The sequence below is a fragment of the Crotalus tigris genome, unplaced genomic scaffold, assembly GCF_016545835.1.
Source record: "Crotalus tigris isolate CLP2741 ecotype Arizona unplaced genomic scaffold, ASM1654583v1 scf7180000020640.449710, whole genome shotgun sequence".
NCBI lineage: Eukaryota > Metazoa > Chordata > Lepidosauria > Squamata > Viperidae > Crotalus > Crotalus tigris.
In genome coordinates, this window is record NW_024098119.1 from 155,491 (window position 1) to 177,098 (window position 21,608).

Sequence of the window (21,608 nt, forward strand, 5' to 3'; positions counted from 1 at the left end):
ATAGTCAAAATTATTAAGATGGTGGCTATGATGGTGTCATAGATTTGTATCCTATGTGTGACTCAGTTGCCAGCTTGATTTTTCAACTATGCACTATGGACATGGCTGAAGACTATCCATCCAAGAATTAGAGAACTGAAATCAGACTGAAGTAAATTTATTCAGCATTAAACCACCGTGCTATTTGCAGTGGAGGATGGATAGGGAAGAGAAACATATCAACGTTGCAGCATAATCCAATTTTCTTTCTGCTCCTGTTGGCAAGGGATTGAAAACTGTGCTGGCAAATTTAGGGGGAAAGAGGTTTTTAAACACTGTTTTTCCATCCTTCGGAGTTCAAGAATGGGAGAGTGTGAGGCAATGATTAGTGTCAGTTGCAGGACTCAGGAGGCATCACCATTTTGTGGGTCTGCTGGAGGCATGGAAGAGCTATGGAATTTCTTCCTTGGTCACCTTGATTCCTTGGTCACCTTCTCTGATGCTTGTATTAACTCAGAACTCTGTTCTTAGGTAGATAAGGCCTGGAGTTTGGATATAGAATAACAGAATAACAGAGTTGGAAGGGACCAAGGCAGGAAACTAGACCATTCCAGACAAATGGCTGTCCAATCTCTTCTTAAAAGCCTCCAGTGATGGTGTACCCACAACTTCTGGAGGCCAGCCATTCCACTGATTAATTGTTCTGTCAGGAAATTTCTCCTTAGTTCTAGGCTGTTAAGCAAATCACTGCGGATGTTAAGTGACTCATACAGTCATTAAGCAAATCCGGCTTCTCCTGTTGACTTTGCTTCTCATAAACTGGCTGGGAAGGATGGAAATGGTGATCACATGACTCTGGGATGCTGCAATCGTTGTAAATGCATGCCAGTTGACAAGAGCCCAAATTCTGATCACATGACTGTGGGGATGTTGCGACGGTCATAAGTTTGAGGACTAGTCATAAACCACTTTTTTCACTACCACTGTAACTTTGATCAGTCACTATTGAACAATTGTTAAGTTGAGGGCAACCTGCACATAAAACAGCTAACAGATTGAATGAAAACCTACAGCAGTAAAAACTGACTAGGGAACATATTTAAGCCCATTTTGTTAGCTCCTGGAAACTGTTTTCTAAGGAGCGATGAGTGTTCACGAAGAAATAGCTCAGTCTGCCAAACAGATTTCTTCCACGCTGTGGCCCTGCACATTTCATGTGATGGAAAAGAAACTGCTTTTAAAATGTTTTGCGAAGGAGAAGAACATTTTGTGAAATGGCTGAGATGAGTCACTGGATATTTGCACAGAACACAGTTCTAAGTGATCTAAGACAAAAGAGGTGACACACATATCCCGTCCTTTACTGATTTATGATCTGCAGGTTTATTGATTTATTTGTATCCCGTGTTTATTCAATTCCAAGGGAAGATGTCAGTTGGAAGGTCCTCCAGAAGAGCCATTTTAAGTCAGGAAGCAAATGCAGCCAGAGAGAAAGGATTGTAAAGGACTAGGATGGAAATAGAGGGAATGACCCTATGAATGTGGTCCTCATGAAACAATAAACTAAACTCAGGAACAATCTAGAGGGATCCTATAGCACCCCAAATGTGTGCTGAGAAAGGAAAGCCTGTCTTCTCTTGGTAGACAGATGGATTTTGATATGAAGATACACAAGGGGAGCTTTACTGAATAGCATAGGGCATTGGTTAAAGGGGGGGGGGGCTTGGACCAAGAACATCCAGGTTGAATCCTTCATTTATTACCAGATCTCTCAGGGCAACCATCCTTATAGATCACATTAGAGGAAATTATCTACAAATTATGCAAGATGAAAGAAAAAAAGGAAGGAAGGAAGGAAGGAAGGAAGGAAGGAAGGAAGGAAGGAAGGAAGGAAGGAAGGAAGGAAGGAGTAGAGAAAGGAGGAGGAGGGAAAGGAGGAGGAGGAAGAAGAAGAAGAAGAAGAAGAAGAAGAAGAAGAAGAAGAAGGAAGTAGTAGTAGTAGTAGTAGTAGTAGTAGTAGTAGTAGTAGTAGTAGTAGTAGTTTAGGAGCCCCTACTTAGTGCTTACCAAATCACAGCAGGAGGAGGGAAGGCATCCACCTTCCAAGCCAGCTTCTGTACTTTTTGTCCTGCATTGGCCTCATAATACACATGTTGCCGCTTTTTTACGAAATTAATGAAAGCTTGTGCTTCAATAAACAAGAAAAAAGAATAACAGTTAACTCCTCGTTTGCTTTGCAAAACCATCACATTTTTTTTTTGCTGGACATCAAAATAACACATGCAAAAGATAACAAATCAGAAAAAAAAAGACAACCAGGCAGATGTGAAATGGGGAAAAAAAACCAAGAAAGGGAGTGGCCACGGTTACCTCTTTTTCCATATGTGTGGTGACATTTTATTAATTTGACTCTGAGGTACAGTTTGATCTGCAAGCTATTGTGAAGCCGATCCGATGTATGAAAGCAACAGGGACATTTTAGCAACACCTAAGTGAAGGGCTGGCGAAGGCAATAATAATATACAGGCACTATCTTTTCTGGACAGTATTTCTTTTAACTCTTGAATTAATGGTGTTTTTTTTTTTCATAGCACACAATCCATTTTTTTTCCTGACCCACAACTGGGGAATGACTAAAACATATCAATAGTACATAGCAGCAGATGGTCCATGACAATGAAAGGTGATTTCTGTTTGATTTCAGCTGTGAACAGGACAGCTTTCAAAGTGACAACACACTACGAAACATCTCTGGAATTTCTTGAAGATATTACAAGAATGAAAAGGTCTATCATTCCTTGGGGTGTACAGATAGTCCTCAACCTACAACAGTTCAGTTCATGACCGTTCACAGTTACAACGGCACTGAAAAAAAGTGACTTATGACCATTTTTTGCACTTATGGCTGTTGCACTGTTCCCCCTGGTCATGGGATCAAAATTCTGACGCTTGGCACAATCGACTCATATTTATGACGGTCGCAGTGTTTGGGGTCACGTGATCCCCTTTTGCGACCTTTTGACAAGCAAAGCCAATGGAGAAGCTAGATTTACTTAACAATTGTGTTAGTAGCTGAACAACTGCAGTGATTCACTTAACTGTGGGAAAAAAGGTCATAAAATGGGGGAAAAGTTCACTTAAGAAATGTCTCACTTTGCAACAGAAATTTTGGGCTCAGTTGTGGTCGTAAGTCCAAGGGAACAATCTACCTGCTGCTACACATCCTGACTGCAGCTAGGCTCGCTTTTGTGCCAAAATGGAAGAGCAAGGAAATTCCCACAGAGGAAGAGTTAATACATAAAATATTAGCATGTGCGGAAACGGACAGGCTCACAATGATATTAAAAAACAAATGTGGATCAGTTTATTATGAAACCTGGGATAAATTTTACCGCTGGAGGAATTCGAAGAGGACGGTTGGGATTAAAGATGAATGTTAAGATAGAAATATATGTTATTTTAGAATAAGTATTGTATATAAAACTTAGATGTATATGTAGAGATGAAGAATTGATTGTAAAAAGTGGAATAATCTGATAGGAATGTATATACTGGAATGTCACGTTAAATCCAATGTTTGTTTGTTTTTAACTGTATTATAAATAAAATTTGAAAAAGAAAAAAAATTATGGTCATAAGTCAAGGACTACCCGTACTTTCAAGCTATACATAGGTGCAAGTTTAGAATACTTGTGAGATTTTGCCTGGAGCGACCTGCTTGAGGTCTAAAAATAAGGGTAGCATGATGGATATTGAGTCTAAACCACAGAAGAAGTGATATAAGCCAGAGTTTCTCAACCTGAGCAACTTTAAGCTGATGGACTTCAATTCCCAGAATTCCCCAGCCAGTTCTGTTGGCTGAGGAATTCTGGGAGTTGCAATCCATACACCTTAAAGTTGCCCAGGTTGAGAATCACAGGTATAAGTCATTGAGAAGTTGTTGGAACAGAGGAAACTACTTATTTTTAGCCACTAATGTTGACAATTTTTTTTAAAAAAATAGACAGCACCCAACTCCAAGTTTCAGGGTAAGTTAACTGAGCTGAGGAAATTGAAAATGCTGAAACCGATGATGCCTCAGGTGGCTATTTTAAGTTAACCCTGAGTTGAAAGGATTGTGGAGGGAGCTATATTCGTTCTGGAGGGTCTTATCAGCAAGGAGAGGTCTCCTAAAACGGTGGCGCCAACAAACTAGAAACATATCAGTTTGCAGAAAAGTGGCACGTTTCTCTTTGGTTCTCCCATTTTTGAGGTCATTTCTTACTGAATATTGTGACCGTAGTGTTGATTTCAATGCCTCCTTCACCCTTACTGAGCACTTTGCATATGTAATGTCCTTTGTCTTCCATTGTAACATTGGTGATAGTCACTTTACTAGAGGCTTTGTACACGGAGAGACTCTGATCAAAATACCTTTGTATCCTTACTTCCTAGAAGAGAAAAAGAGAGAAGCACAGAAAAATTTGCACCGAGCTCAGTTCAAAATCCCCCCAATAAAAAGCCGTTAATGGGGAATATCGTGGTATCTTTTGCTAGATGCCTGTATGGTAGGCTTGTTGGGAGTAGATACCAAGAGTCTTAGAAAGTGACTAGAGCAGGGGGTCCCCAACCCCCAGTCCTTGGACCAGCACCGGACCGCAGAATGCCAGAAACCAGGCTGTGCAAACAAGGGAACCCCCATCCACGGGATGTAGGCAGCACGGAAACCACGCCCACTCCAGTCTGCAGAAAAACCTCTCTCCATGGAACCGGCCCCTGGTGCCCAAAAGATTGGGGGCCACTGGACTGGGGGGGGGCTTCTTTCCAAAATGGGACAACTTGCCACAGCCAACTCGCTGCGGTCAACTCACCACAGCCAGCTTTCCATGGGACAACTCACCGCGAGACAATTCAACAATTCAATTTAATTATTTTAAATTATTTAAAACATATTTTAATTTGTGCCATTCACATTTCATTTTGTCCCTCCTTTTGCATTCTTTCTTTAATGATTCCATTTCACCCTTTCTCTGATATTAATGTCGTGGAAAAACCCGATGGAAAAGACAAGAGACAGCAACACAAAACAATAATTCTTACTTTAAGATTCAGAGGTTTATTTTGCTAATGATTTGGAACATAGCAAGCATAATAACACAACCTCACTTACATTAATAACCCATTGCAATGAGGACCATATGGTATAGCAGATTCCAAAAGGACAGCTATAGGCCAACAGCAAATCAGTCAGGTCCAGTCCCAACCCTTATACCCTTTCTCGTTCTAAAACTGTAGTCAGATGGTCTGCTGACTTTTGCTGACTTCTGCTGACCTCCTGCTACCCGTGTACGTTGGAACCCGCATCCATCAGCTACTTTCAGTTCCTCTTTTCCCACAATTACAATACTCATGTTCCAAATATACACAGAACTATCTACTTTGCAGTTTCATATTGCACAAAGCTCAGCAGATTACAAATAGTACGTCTTACTAAGAAACAGCATAAAGTTCAAGTTAAAGCTTCAAATCACTTCTGTGGGGGCCTATTTCAGGTTTCTTCTAGCCCTATCTTATTATTTGAGAAGGGGGCTATATTTTCATCTCCCACATTAGTATAACTTGTTCCGCAGTGAGTTGTCCCACAGTGAGTTGGCTGTGAGGAGTTGGCTGTGGTGAGTTGTCCTGGACTCCCTTCTTTCTGTTTTAGTGCTTAAAACAGGGGTCTCCAACCTGTGGGCCACTCCCACTACTGGGCCATGGCCTCCTGGCCACCAGGCCATGAGACAGGCTGACCAGTGCACACATGTGTGTGCGTGCACTCACCCCCACTCGTGCTAGCGCCATGGCTGTGGTGTGGCAAAAACAAGGTGCGGGGTAGTGAAAATGGGTCACGGGGTGGCGAAAACGGGCCATGGTGAAAATGGGGCAGGGCTAGCAGATGTCATGTGGGTACTAGCCCCACCCCATTTGCATTGTGCACATGCTTGCGGCCCTGTTTGTGTGCATAACTCAGGGGTCCTCAAGCTTGGCAACTTTAAGACTTGTGGACTTCAACTCCCAGAATTCCTCAGCCAGCTTTGCTGGCTGAGGAATTCTGGGATTTGAAATCCACAAGTCTTAAAGTTGCCAAGGTTGAAGACCCCTGACATAACTGCTTCCACCTCCCTTTCTCTCCGGTCCGCCAACCGAGAAAGACTGGAGACCTCTGGCTTAAAAGACTATACCACCAAGTCCTTCAAGAAGTAATTTTCTTTTCTGGAGTTTTATGGATCAGACAACACTGAGAAATCCCTGAGGACAATCCAGGAGTTATTTGAAAAAGAGAGCCCTTCCTTTCAAGTGTTCTGCACTGCCACAAACATTTTGATCTGTTTTTCTAACTTTAAAATGTAGTGTTTGTTTAGGGGTTATTAATCATCCTTTCCATGCTAATTTATATGGAACCAAGCATTTCCAATAGAGCTATGCTGATGTACAGGTAGTCCTCAATTTACGACGGTTCATTTAGGGACTGTTCGAAGTTACAGCAACATTGAAAAAAAGTGACTTATGACCGCTTTTCACACTCACGACTATTGCAGCCTCTCCATGATCATGTGATCAAAATTCAGACACTTGGCACAACTGACTCCTATTTATGACGGTTGCAGTGTTTGGGGTCATGTGATCCCCTTTTGTGACCTTTTGACAAGCAAAGTCAATCAATCTGTTTATTACAGCCGTGAGGCCAGACATAATCAAAATGTATAGCAAGAGTAGCAATTTTATTTCCATATTTACAGGATATAAAACCACCAAACAATCAATATAATATAATCCAAAATTCTCAAAATAAAACATCATATTAATTTTTTTTCCAGACCTTAATAATGGTGCAACGTATTGTGCAAATGGTGGCACAAAATTGAATTGATATTTTCAGATCATTATCCAAAAGTAGCAACTTTAGATAAAATTCATATCCCCTGCCTGGAAATTTCTTCAATATCGGATATATTGAAGAGGAGAGGTGGCGCAGCAGTTAGAGTGCAGTACTGCAGGCCACTTTACCTGACTGTGTTCAGCAGATCAGCGGTTCAAATCTCACCGGCTCAAGGTTGACTCAGCCTTCTATCCTTCGGGGGTAGGTAAAATGAGGACCCAGATTGTTGGGGGCAATGTAAATATATATATATACATTGCTTACTGGTGTACACCGCTTAGAGAGTGCTTGCACTTAAAGCGGTATATAAGTCTCATAAACAAAATAAAATAAATAAATATAAGAATCTGTCTAGAGCAGTGTTTCTCAACCTTGACAATTTTAAGGCATGTGGACTTCAACTCCCAGAATTCTGGGAATTGAAGTCCACATGCCTTAAAATTGTCAAGGTTGAGAAACACTGGTCTAGAGTCTTTATATAAAGAGCAATGAAGCAACATATGGCTTAGAGTTTCTATAGAGCCATACCAAGCAAAGTCAATGGAGAAGCTGGATTCACGTAACAACCGTGTTGCTAACTTAACAACTGCAGTGATTTACTTAACACTTGTTGCAAGAGTGGTCGTAAATTGGGGCAAAACTCTCTTAAGAAATCTCAAATGTTGGGCTCAATTGTGCTCATAAGTCCAGGACTGCCCCTTAGTCCACAAATGGCAATTGAATGGTTATTTAGGAAAGCTAGCAAACATTCAGCAGATCCATTTCTGAAGAACCAAGGAAACAAATCTTCAAAAAAGAGAAACGCACTCTGAGTAGGCCAAGGCCTTCCCTCAGCTAAGAAACCCACTGAAACGACTCACCCTTTTTCTTGGAAATGTCCATTTAAATTCTAACCGTCCACCCCAGAATGTCTGCCCTTTGCATTCCAAGTTAAGGGTTTCTCCAACCAAGAGTTTTTTGGGAGTTGCTTTCACTTCCACATTCCAAATCCGTGCCTCTAAAAGAAGTGAGAAAGTCAGCGATCAAGCATCTACTCCAGCAACATTGAGGATCACGTACAAAATCTACATGTTTGATGGCCCTTCACTCGTATCTTTTAATGGGGAGCATCTAATACAGGGGTCTTCAAACTTGGCCCTTTTATGACTTGTGGACTTCAACTCCCAGAATTCCTCAGCCAGCATGCCCGGCTGAGGAATTCTGGGAGTTGAAGTCTACAAGTCATAAAAGGGTCAGGTTTGAAGACCCCTGATCTAATACAAGCATTTGGTAGAACTTCGAGCAGTGTTTATAATCCATTTAATTTCCATAACTGGAATCAGGTTGAGGGCAGAATATAGTCCAGCACAGTGGTGGGATTCAGCCAGTGGTGGGATTCAGCCAGTGGTGGGATTCAGCCAGTTTGCACCATTTCAGCAGAACCGGTAGCTAATTTTTTGTTGCCAAGGCCCAGAATGGACTTCCGGAAGCGGCATCCACACAAAGAACGGTTGTTCACATATTTGAATCCCATCACTGGTCCAGCAGTGAAAAATTATGTTCAAAAAGGATGTTTTCACCACCTAAAGCAAAAGTAGTCAGGTACTCACCCATTCTCTGGGTCAAGTAATATGTTTCATATTGTATCTCGTTGATTGTAACAACACACTTGATCATTTTAGCAAAGAACTCAGTGGAGGGTGAAGTGATAATGAATCCTTTCTTTGGGTCCCATTCCTTCTTCTCATAGGTGAGAGGGGTGGAGGATTGATGCTAAAGAAGAAAAAGGAAACATAAAGATAGTACTTTTTGTTTGAGATAAAGCTACAGAGGATATAATTAAGGTAAATCTACAGTAGATGTAATTAAGATAAAGCTACAGTGGATATAATTAAGAAGCGTTCAAGCTGTTTTGATCTTGAAATGTCCCAAACCAGAGCTGTCCTGTTCTAATCTTGAGGGAGACATTCTAAGGCCCATTCCAGTTTTTCTGAAAATGTTTAGACATCAGATGTGCCTCTCACAGACTTAGTAGAAGTGGCCCAGCGTCAAAACAGGCAATTTCGAACTCCATTCAGCAATTGGAATAGGGTATTTGGGATCATTTCTGGCAATGTCAGAACATCATATTCCCAAAGATGGGAGGCTGTAAAATCTCTAACTGTAGGAGAAGGAGGAGCTGAATCTGAGATCAGAGTTAAAAGAGGGATCAGTCTAGAATCTCTATATAGCCACAGGAGGATTAAGTCCAACTTCCCTTGAATTTCATTGACTCTTATCTAGCTCCAAGCAAGCGCTATCTCATACATGAAGGCGACTATATGTGTCCCGGGATAATGTTGCACGATCCAACCTGGGTCGGTCACTGGGACCAAAGGTTTAGTCTTCTGAGCTTTCAGACTGGTGCTGGGCCCATTCTCAGGGAACTTTTCTCTACCAGAATGTCTTGATGGGCTCCAGCATGAGTCCAAAAGCTCGAAAGACTAAACCTCTGGTCCCAGTGACTGACCCAGATTGGTTCCTGCAAGTGTTAACCATGAGTTGAGAATATTCCTGTGCATAGGCATAATGTCATGGTTCCGACAGACAGAGACAAATAAAGCAGAACTCTGAGGTTTGCAAATTCCTCAAAGAACATGTTTATTAGTTGCAAAGTAGCGGCATGTCAAAAGTGAAAGCAAGTCTGGATACACATGTAACAATTACCCAATACAAAGTTTAAAGTCCCACCCATAATACTATGCAAGCAACTACATTCCCCAATGTGATTATTTGATGGGCTTTTTGCATTACGCCCAGCCTGCAGTCTCGGGCGCAGCCACTGACCTTGGTTCCCACAGGACAAAAGATTATTTTGACTAATGAAGCAACTGGGCAACCCCCCCCTCTCTGCTCTATGTGGCAACCTAGAATGAGAAGGAAAATGGCTGCAGCCATGTTCATTTGTAGAGTTGACACAAGAATAGCAACAAATCAGTTTAACTGGGCCTTTACATGAGGACCAGGTCTTTTATGCTTGATATGAGTTCAGTTCTGTTCAGACTCATCTCTTGTCTCTATTTCTTCACTTAAGGAGCGATAAATCACTCATTGTAGTTCTCCAATTCAATCACTGTCATTTTCAAATACAATCTCAGAGATTCTGCCTGAGATTCTGCATTGACTCGACTGTTGCCAGTCAAAGTCAAGAACACTGAATTATACCGACTAATGGATCAAATCAGTGGCTCTGTTTGTCCAATACATCATGACCATAAACTAACCCAGTATTTCTCAACTTTGGCCATTTTAAGTTGGGTAGACTTCAACTCCCAGAATCACAATGGCTAAGTGCAGTGTGCAATACTGTTATCATAAGCTAGCTAGGTATGATCTGAATCTATATGACTTATTTTGGGCCCCATGCCTTATTTCAAGAGAGGGTTATTTCAAGAGAGAGTTTTAAAGGCATGTGCAGAGTAGCTAAGTAACAAAGATAAATTTAAGCAGCCAAGGATTCTGTGATAGTTTTTGGTTAGCAGCAAAAAAAGAAGAGGAAAAACTTCTGGGTGGACCTGCATAGTAGATATCTGTCCTAATTTCACCATCCTCATTGATTTTGGTTGGTGGAATGGTGAATAGATACTAGTCAGTCTTCAAGTTAGTCATTAGAACATAGCCATTCTGGCTTATAAACCATTACCCTTAGCTTAGTGCAGGGGTCTCCAAACTTCACAATTTTCAGACTTGTGGACTTCAACTCCCAGAATTCTGGAAGTTGAAGTCCACAAGTCTTAATGTTGCCAAGTTTAGAGACCCCTGGCTTAGTGTAACAATTGTTATTTCCTTTTCCAGGATGACAATCTGCTATGAACTACAGGTTGCATGTGTATCTGGTTCTTGTACAAGCAGCTCCACTGCATCTTGCAAAATCTTGCCTAGATAGACAAGTATTCTATGTTCCTGGAACAAAAAGCAGATAGGTAAGTCCTCCTCAACAGGAAGGGCTTTCAGTCAATTTCCTGTTCCAGCTGATTTGGGCTGGAACAGCAAGGATATCTGGAATCTTGCCAAGTCCTCTGTAGTTTGACGTGCTTCACTTCTCACTTCCAGGGTCCTCCTTCATGCCCTATTATGAACTTTGTCTCCCATACCTGCAAGGTCCAATCATGCTGCCCAAAAACTACAGATATCACCATCACTGAGACCTGTTCTTCCAACCTGTGTCCTATATAATTCCCTGCTTTCAGCCTGGAAAAGACAACATGGGATGGTGCTTCATGTTAAGCCAAACTATTCATTCTCCTATGTTGGCTGCAGCTTGAAGAGGACCTTGGATTGGAAGTCAGGGCCTTGAAGTTGCCGAAGAACAATCAGGCAACCTAAGGGTGATATTAAGAAGCCAGTATTTTAAAACATTGTGTAGTCACAAAAGTTTATAATTTGTAGTCTTACAAATCTGTGCCATACAATAGTGCTATTTTTCAAGGGAATGTAGTATAGAATAAGGGCAGAATTCCAATTTCATTCTCTTGCTGGGGGTGGGGATAGAGGGGGTGGTGTGTTGCCTTTTATCCAGTTGAAATAGAAATCATTTGTCTTCTAGGTAGTTCTATAATGGAGGAAAAGAAACTACATAGAAGAAATAGCATGTATTTCTTGTTTATTGGAGCCTGACTCTCTCTCTCTCTCTCTCTCTCTCTCTCTCTCTCTCTCTCTCTCTCTCTCTCTCTCTCTCTCATCCATCCATCCATCCATCCATCCGTCCATCATGTTAGCTATCTAGCTATCAATCTCTAATCTCTAATGTCTGCCTGTCTGTCTTTCTATCTCTCTGCCCCCCTTCAAATTTTGCAATAAAAAATAGAGTCTGGAAAGATTTTTTTCCTTTTAGAAGTTAATTTCATTTATTTACTGAATAATGGACTTGCCAATTTATGAGGTTACAGTTGTAAAATGCAAAGAAAGGAAAGCTTAATTGGCTGCATCGCCATTTTAGATAGAAGGTTATTCCTAGTTTTCAGTCAGAAGGAACATCTAGTGGAACATGTTAAAAAAGATGAATTCGGTATCCCAAAGTGGGCTGGAGTTGGCAGCATTAAAATGGAACACATTTTTGAAAATGAAAAAGATCCATGATCCTGTGATTGAAACTCCACCCATTTCTATGGGCAACCCAGGTAAAAAATTGGGGAAAGGTTTTTGATATTGTGAGCCTCCTTGATATATATATATATATTTAGTTCTTTTCCCTTTCTCTTCCCTGCTCCAATGAATCCTTTTTCTATATTAATAGCATTTATTGTCATGGCAGATTAGGGCAAATTTAGATGATTCTGAACATCCTAACTTCCTTTTTGAGGTTTTCTCAGGCCCCACAGGGAGGGAAAGCCCACACGGTTTTGTTCCACATTAATTTTACATATACAGTGTATATATATTGTGTGTATATTCAAAAGCCTGAATTTCAAGCCCATCTTGAGAACTAATCGGAATCAGCTGACGTGAGGAATGAGCTGATGAGCATTAGCAACCCATCGAATTTCCCATAAATATCTAAGGAGGATACAGTGCAGTCATTTTAAAGTATAATGCAAGCATCAGAAATGTAATTTAGAAGGGGGAAAGTGTATTGTTTCAGGGATCGTGAAACAGAATGGTGCTGCATATTAAAACTCTGCATTTGCGGATCCCCGAGGATCAGATTTAAAATATATACCTACAGAAATACTGCATATAGATATGATATAGATACACACACACACACACACACACACACACACGTATTCCACATATTAAATGAAGTTGATTGTGCAACATTCAAAAGTTGTTATGAAAGGAGAAGAGGAAACTGCAGTTGATTTTACCCCAATCTTCAAAAGACCCCTGGTGCTATTTTTCTCCCTCGCTTTCCTGCAGTTTTATCACTGAGCAGTTATTAAATTTGGAGGAGGATGTTCTAAATTTGTCAAATTGTCGGGCTCCTTCCTTCCCTTCAGTTTCCTGTCAGTAAAGGAAGCCGCCAACCTGGCTCCACAAGTAGTATTTCCAGACAAGGCCAAAATAACAAGCCGTCTTTCCTTAAATGGGAACAGAAAGATGGGTGCCCAAGGTAAACACACCTCCGCAGAAAGACTTATCCGCTCTTCTGGAGATGTTTGTCAAGCCAGGGGAAGAAACACCTTCCTTTGGGGGGATCTGAATGTCAGCCTCCCCCACCCCTGATGTCTCTTTCAAAGGAGGAAGTCTTTGGTCCAGACGCCCCAGCAGCCCGAAATGGAAACATCTACCCATCCTTCTGAAAGTCTAGGATGTGGTCCCAGTTCAAGACCAAGCAACAGATGGAAAAAGTTTGACTCAGCTCCCAGAGATGGGAAAAGATCAGAAATCAGGCATCTGAACTCCTTGCCCTTTCCTCAAGGAGACGTTATCTTCAGGTTTCAGAGAAGCCGCTAGGCTGGTATTAATTCTCTATACATTTCAACAAAAGTCAACAGAGACGTTAAGCCAACACTTACAAGAAGCCAACGCTCTTGCTACACCAGCCAAGAAGGAGAGAGAAGGAAAAAAGAGAGAGTCAAGAATGGGTTTAATTTCAATATTATGAAAATGTGTGTGTGTGTGTGTGTGTGTGTGTGTGTGTGTGTGTGTGTGTGTGTGTGTGTTTTGGACCGAGTACTTTATGGAGGGAAGTTGCTCTCTTCATAAAAAAAAAAAGTAATGCTTCACCTCAACATTAAAACTAAAGAAGTTTCCCATTCTTGGCAAATTTTATTATTTTGGCAGCTACTAAATGTTATGAATAAGATGCCTCCACTGTTATCCATCAAACACTACCAAATCCCATTGTCTGTTTAGTGCTACTAGAGCAGTGATTCCCAACCTTTTCTACACCCCGTGCCCCTATAACAGGGGTAGGCAACCTTGGCTCTTTTATGACTCGTGGACTTCAACTCCCAGAATTCCTGAGCCAGCCATGCTGAGGGGAAAGGGAGAAGTTTTCAAGCTGAGCCATGCTGGCTCAGGAATTCTGGGAGTTGAAGTCCATGAGTCATAAAAGAGCCAAGGTTGCCTACCCCTGCCCTAGAACACTTCTGATATATTTATTTATTTATTTATGAGACTTATATACCGCTTTAAGTGCAAGCACTCTCTAAGCGGTGTACACCAGTAATCAATGTATATATATATATTTACATTGCCCCCAACAATCTGGGTCCTCATTTTACCTACCCCGGAAGGATGGAAGGCTGAGTCAACCTTGAGCCGGTGAGATTTGAACTGCTGACCTGCTGAACACAGTCAGCTAAAGTGGCCTGAAGTACTGCACTCTAACTGCTGCGCCACCTCGGCTCTGTCTATATTCTCGCACCCCTTACAAAAGTTCAAAATAATGGCAAAAAATTATGCATATAAACTATAATTTTGAAAATCCAAGTTTTCGCGCTTCCTGGAATATCATCTCGTACCCCCGGGGGTTTGAGCACCCCTGGTTGGGAACCCCTGTCCTAGAGCATCAAATACCGTCCCATAACAACTCTAAAACCTATTGTAAATACCAACAATCAAACAATGAGACAAAATGACCATTATTAGTCTGTATTCGAGACTTTGAGACTGGCTGAAGATCATTTAATATAAAAAAACAGCTACTAAGAAGCCAGGGGTGACTTCTAGAAAAAAAATCTGGCCCATGAAAAGAGTATGAAGCAACTTAATAGACATGATTATACTCTTTGATAGAGTAGAGCATTCCACTTATTTGTCAGCTATTTTACTCCAGAGAAAGAGTGACCTGTGAGTTAAAGCTACATGACAGCAAACTCAGGTATGGTAGGACAAATTTTATGGTGGTCTTCCTAAACCTGTTCCATTGCTGGAGGCAGAGAAAGGGCTACAGATGTACAGCAGCATTTTCTGTTATGTATATCTGCATCACTTTGAAACTTCCCAAGTTGCCCATGCATCCAGTCTGAAAAAACCTCGTGAGGTCTTCTTCTGAGATTGGAAGAAAGGCGAATGGAAGCCAGGGAAGCTGTAGGCCACTGAGAGGACAGTACAACAAAAGGAAGGACAATCACACACAATCCTTAGAATCATAGAATTATAGGACTGGAAGGAAACTTCAAGGTATTCTAATCCATCCTCCTTCCCAAGGTAGGAATCCTTATACTATCCTGGACAAATGGTTGTCCAATCTTGTCTCAAAAACCTCCCATGATGGAGCAGTCACCAGGAGGCAATCTGTTCCACTGATTTAATGGTTCTCACTATCAGGAAATTCCTCCTTAGTTCTAGGTTGGATCCCCCTCTGATGAGCTTCCACTCATTGCTTCTGGTCCTGTCCTCAAGATGCTTTGAAGGACAAATCAACCCCGACTTCTTTGTGATTGCCGCTCAAGCACTGGAAGACTGCTATCATGTCACCCCTTATCTTTCCCTTCATTAGGCTGGACATACCTAGTTCTGAGGGGTCCTTGGTGCTCTCTGAGCTTGCTTGTTTTCTTGCAGACATTTCATTACCTTAACTAGGTAACATGATCAGCACTAGAAGGGAGTAGGGTTTGGAATGGAGAAGGAGGAGGAGGAGGATAGCAACTGTGGGATCCTTGGTGCTCTCTGAGCTTGCTTGTTTTCTTGCAGACATTTCATTACCCTAACTAGGTAAATTTATCAATGCTAGCAGTGCTAGCTCAGAGAGCACCAAGGACCCCTCATTTCAATCCTGAGCTACCAATATTCCCCTTCATTGATACCCAGTTCCCTTAACTGTTCATTGTATAAGAAAGTCTAACTTCTTCTGATCATCTGTGTTGCTCTTCTCTGCATGCATCCTAGCATCTCAGCATCTTTTGTGTATCATGGCGATCAGAACTGGATGCAATATTCCAAGTGTGGCCTCACTAGTGCAGTATGAAGAAGTACTATCCCCTCCTGTGATCTTGATACAGTCTCGGACCGCGTTGGCTTTTTTGGGCAGCTGCAACACCCTTATGGCTCATACTTAAGCGGTTTTCCTCCAAGACATCTAGGTCAGAGGTCCCCAACCCCCGGTCCGTGGACCGGTACCGGGCCACGGCATGCCAGCAACCGGTCTGCACAAACAAGCAAAGCCCCATTCGTGGGATGCAGGCAGCACACAAAACCACGACCCCTCCGGTCTGTGGAAAAACCTCTCTCCACGGAACCGGTCCCCGGTGCCCCAAAAGGTTGGGGACCTCTGATCTAGATCCATTTCACAGGCATTAGTAGCTTTATAACAAAGAACTGAAACAATATTGTTCTCCACTCTCAAGAATGTCACCCAAGTTCTATCCTCCTTTAAAAGAAAATTTGAAAGCAGGTTCTATTAAGTGAGAACCAACAGGGGGAAAAAAAGGAAGAATTTTTCCACATGGCATAAAATTAAAGCTCCCTCTTCTTAGGGATGGTGCCCTGTATTAACTGCCATAAAACAATTCTGCTTCTCCATCTCTTCCATCTGTTTTTCAGCAAGCCCAGCTCAGGGAACAAGAGTGGTATTCTACCTGCCGCTTTTCAAGAGCACCCAGAAAATTAACCAAAGCCATCTGGAAATCCTAATTTGGAGCAAATTTAGGATTTTGCTTCAGCCAGCATTCTGGGTGACACGGATCCTTTCTGGAACAAATTCCAGCAAATGTTCTTTCAGGCGGGAAAAATAAGCCCAGAATAAAAAACAAATAGGAATTGTACTTATCTAAGAAATTCTTTAAGAGATGTCCAACATATATAATTTTCCTTTTGCTATCATGTTTAAAATGCCTGATTCTCGTATAGAAGACATGGGCACTTTAAAGAGTATAGGGTTCTTCTCCAAAATTGTCTGAACCAGAGTTGAAATTTGCTAGTTTGAAAATCTATGGCTAAAAGTGGCCCATTACTGAGCAAATTAATCCTCATTTGATGACTTATCAATAGTTACCCTTGAAAGCTAACCTATTTGATGAAGGTTGGAGAAGATTCAGAAATAGAATAGAATAGAATTAGAATAGAATAACAGGGTGGGAAGGGAGCTTGCAGGTCATCTAGTCCAACCCCCCCCCCAAGCTAGGAGACCCTACACAATTTCTGACAGATGGCAGTCCAATCTCTTCTTGAAAGCTTCCATATAAATAAACTAAAACAATGTAATGCTCACCACCAGCAGCTCCGGTTTGATCTCTGGTGAAGTGACGCGACAGGGCACATTGATCGCATCTGTATAGTTGTGCACTTTGATGAGGTCTGCATATTTTAGGTGGGGTTGCACAAAAGGCTGTGACTGATCTGCAGGACACAAAAAGGGAACATCACAAACGTGCCGAGAAGCAACAGGGTTGGGTTGCTTGGTAGAAACGACCTGCTATTCATCCTTAATTTTTACACCAAAAGTAGAGTAGATTAACAGATTCTGATTTTAACTTAGATCAGCTGTTGAAGCTGAGTCAGTCCTTTTGGGAAGAAAACTTTGGCAAAGTCAGATTCACCCTTTCTCGACCCAAATATGACACTATACCCTAACCTTTCTCAGCTGAAAATAACATCTGAAACCGTGGAGATATCTTATGCTAGGAAATTGATAAATGCAACTCGGGTCTTCAAGGAATGTTACTTTCCTTGCTTGCTTCCAATTACGCTTGGAGAAGAGAAGGACACAATGACCCTTTCTTTGCAGGCATCTGGAACTTTTTCCCAATGTCCAAGAAAAGAAAATAGCAGTGATGGAACCAGCAAATCAGCACAACAGGAAGACTTGTTTTTCACATAGGTGTTGTTATTGCAAAAAGACAATCATGTTTTCAGCATCCACATTGCTGGACAGTTCCCCGATGCAACTTTTCAGGGAAGCTTTGTCTGTTAGGGCAAGAAACTACACTGAGGGATTCTTGGTGCTCCCCAGTTTTTTTTTTTCTTGCAGATATTTCATTATCCAAACTAGGTAACATCATCAGACGATATTCCCTAGTTTGGCAATGAAACATCTGCAAGAAAACAACCAAGCTCAGAGAGCACCAAGGACCCCTCATTTCCACTCTGAGCTACAAATAGAATAGAATACTTTATTTGGCCAAGTGTGATTAGACACATAAGGAATTTGCCTCTGATGCAGAAGCCCTCCATGTACATGCAAAACAACAGAGTATAATAATCATCATAATAATACCAATATCAGGGGGTAGTAGACTAGACTAGACTAGAACAGACTAGACTAGAATAGAAAGATTGTAGAATAGAATAGAATAGAATAGAATAGAATAGAACAGAATAGAACAGAACAGAATAGACAGATTGTAGAATAGAATAGAATAGAATAGAATAGAATAGAATTAGAATAGAATAGACAGATAATAGAATAGAATAGAATAGAATAGAATAGAATAGACAGATTGTAGAACAGAATAGAACAGAACAGAACAGAATAGAATAACAGAGTTGGAAGGGACCCTGTAGGTCATCTAGTCCAACACCCCCCCGGCCCAAGCAGGAGACCCTACACCATTTCTGATAGATAGCAGTCCAGTCTCTTCTTGAAAGCCTTCAGTGATGAAGCCCCACAACTTCTCAAGGCATAATAGCAATACAGTCCTACTACATGGGTAAATCTCCTTCAGCATAAGACAGTTCTGTGGGAATTAGGTGTTTAGCAGAGTGATGGCATGAGGGGAAAAAAACGGTCCCTGTGTCTAGTTGTTTTGGCATCCAATGCCCTGTAGCAATGTCCCAAGGGGATGAGTTGAAACAGTTTATGTCCAGAATGTGAGGGATCTGTAGGTATTTTCCCAGCCCTCTTTCTGACTTTTGCAGTATATAGGTCCTCGATGGAAGAAAGCAGGCTGCTTGCAATGTTTTTTTTTTCTGCAGACCTAACTATCTGTACCTATCTGTACCAGTCCAGTTTGGTTGCTCTACCAAACCAGACAGTTATAGAAGTACAAATAACAGACTCAGCAATTCCTATTTGGACTCTATCAGCAGCTCCTTGGGCAATCTGAGCGTTCTGAGTTGATACAAGAAGAACACTTTTGTTGTGCCTGTTTAATGATGGTTCTAATGTTAAGCACCCATTTCAAGCCCTGGGAGATTATAGAACCTCAAAACATGAAAGATTCTACTGCTGTTACTGTGCTATGTATAGTATAATATAGTAAGAGGTGGTAGAATAAGGAGGGCTCTTCTTAAATATTCTCCATCCCAGCTTTCCTCAACTTGGTGCCTTCCAAATATGTGGACATCAACTCTCATCAGCCACAGCCAGTGCACCCAAGCTGAGAAGTTTCACACAGAGTATCCTAACAAGCCAGACTAACTTTTATATCTGTTTTGTTTTCTTTTCAGGTGGATCTCTCTTATTTTTAAGGGGGCAGGATGTCAGAATCCAATTATATTTCATTTCTAGTTATCGACTATGAAAAACCCCATTTCTGCCCTCTCTGGATTCTGTCATACTACGAAGGGGAAGGGGGATGAGCAAAGGGGTTTTATGGCTCACACTTCCTTCATTAAAACTTCAAAGGGACTGAATATGAATCTCACCCAGAGGACTGACCATAACAACATGCTATCACCTTTCATCTACTCCTCTCTGAAGTCTCCCTTCTGCCGGCTGTGAGGAAAAGGGGGGTGGAAATGTAACACCTAGGATTGTCGCTGGAAGAACGGTGGGGTGGGGGCTGCTTGGGAACACTTAAAACCTTGAATGGTAGGGGTTGGCCCCTCAGATCCTGTCTAGAACGCCTGCAACCATCTTCTCTTAATAAAGATGCCTGTTGGAAGAGATATTCCAAGAGTTCTGTCTTCTTAAGATGTAAAGTGGGGTGGGTCCTTACAACTTGGTGCCTTCCAGATATGTGGAGATCGACTCTCATCAGCCACAGCCAGTGCACCCAAGTTGAGAAATATATGTTATCGTCATTGTTTTGGTTACCAGGAATCACATTTCTCATGGGTGAGGAGTGAGAATTGCAGCGGGTGGGACTGACAAGGACACCCCATTGTCTTTCTACCCCTTTGTTTTTAAAACCAGGTTAGCCCATGTAATGGCTTACCGTCTATCTTAGGGTCTTCCTCCTTAAAGCGCAGAATGCCAGCAATTTTTGACAATTGCACTCATGAAATTCATGATGCTGTCAAAAGGGTTTGCAAGCTAAAAAGATAAAAGGCAGTTCATGCCTGGGTTGTACTATTCTTCAGTTTGTCTTTCTGTCTAGCAAGATAATCTATAATTATGAGTTGGTAAAGACAGGAACATTTTTTGGTGAATGTCAATTATTCTGGGCTCGGGTTTCTCAATCTTAGCTGTGTTGGCAAGGGGATTTCGGGAGTTGAAGTCCACTCCATACTGGAGGAGGAATTCTGGGAGCTGAAGTCCACCCCATGCTGGTGGGGGAATTCTGGATGTTGACATCCACTCATGCTGGATGGGGGATTCTGGGAGTGCCTAAGGTTGAGAAACACTGGCCTACGGCATTTGGTTTGGCATTCCCATATGAGACTCCTTAGAAGCAGCATGTAGTGATCATGGTTTTGCTGTAGTCTGTATTTTTAAAGTTAGTCCTTGATGATGGAAGAGAGATAGCAAACAAACAAACTGAGGCAAGTCATTGAGGCTGGTCCACAATCGCAAAAAAAAAATCTCCTTCTCACCACTTGAGGGCGCAGTTAAGGTGACTTTACACAGCATCCAAGTACTTCTCTTGTGAACTTTACAAATGGTCAGTTCACTTTTACATGCAGGCCCGGGGAAATGTGGGGTGGGGGCAGTGGTGGGATTCAGCCGGTTCGTACCACTTTAGCAGAACCGGTAGCTAATTTTTTGTTGCCCAGGCCCAGAATGGACTTTTGGAAGTGGCATCCACACAGAGAACCAGTTGTTCACCTATTTGAATCCCACTACTGGGTGGGGGTGGGGGGGGGTGGAACAGATCAAAAGACAGCTGTTATTGAAAAAAGTGAAGCCATCAACCCCACCTACTCCTTTTCATTTAATTCATGGGTGCATATAATGTGCAGGGAAGGAAAGGAAAGGAGAAAGGAAAGGAAAGAAAGTACATGAATGAAAAAGGGAAGGGAAGGGAAGGAAAGAGGAAAGGAAAGGAAAGGAAAGGAAAAGAAAGGAAAAGAAAGGAAAAGAAAGTACATGAATGAAAAAGGAAAGGAAAGGAAAAGAAAGAAAGTACATGAATGAAAAAGGAAAGGAAAGGAAGTAAAAGAATGAGAAAGGAAAGGAAAGGAAAGGAAAGGAAAAGAATGGAAAAGAAAGTACATGAATGAAAAAGGAAAGGAAAGGAAAGGAAAGGAAAAGAAAGAAAGTACATGAATGAAAAAGGAAAGGAAAAGAAAGGAAAAGAAAGGAAAAGAAAGAAAGTACATGAATGAAAAAGGAAAGGAAAGGAAAAGAAAGTACATGAATGAAAAAGGAAAGGAAAAGAATGAAAAAGGAAAGGAAAGGAAGTAAAAGAATGAGAAAGGAAAGGAAAGGAAAAGAAAGGAAAGGAGGTGATGGAGGAGGAGGAGGAGGAGGAGGAGGAGGAGAAGGAGGAGGAGAAATACTATGGAGAGCTACATGAAAGAAAGCCGAATTTTGAGAGTTGAATAAACAATACAGTTTTCACAATGCCTTCCTTCCTGAAGTTGTGATGCACGTGAAATAATTTGCTTTCCTTTGTGGGCACTTTGGAGATTTTTCAGAGAAATAAGGTCTAACATTGTTTTTGTGCCTTCAACCTTTAGAGACGTTAACAGGAAGGGGTCCCACATTGTTGGGAGATGG

At 41.6% G+C, this 21,608-nt stretch overlaps 1 protein-coding gene across 2 annotated transcripts in view; it reads right to left on the reverse strand.

Moving 5' to 3' along the window:
• The window catches only part of LOC120319349 (vascular endothelial growth factor receptor kdr-like), a 191,545-nt gene that overhangs the window by 106,337 nt on the left and 63,600 nt on the right, over nt 1-21,608 (reverse strand). For both annotated transcript variants that reach the window (XM_039368128.1, XM_039368129.1), the window contains exons 4-8: nt 16,998-17,125; nt 8,470-8,632; nt 7,741-7,877; nt 4,244-4,409; nt 2,047-2,167 (exon numbers count right to left, since the gene is read on the reverse strand). In XM_039368128.1, coding sequence (XP_039224062.1) covers nt 2,047-2,167; nt 4,244-4,409; nt 7,741-7,877; nt 8,470-8,632; nt 16,998-17,125 — 715 coding nt within the window. The remainder of the gene's footprint in view (nt 1-2,046; nt 2,168-4,243; nt 4,410-7,740; nt 7,878-8,469; nt 8,633-16,997; nt 17,126-21,608) is intronic.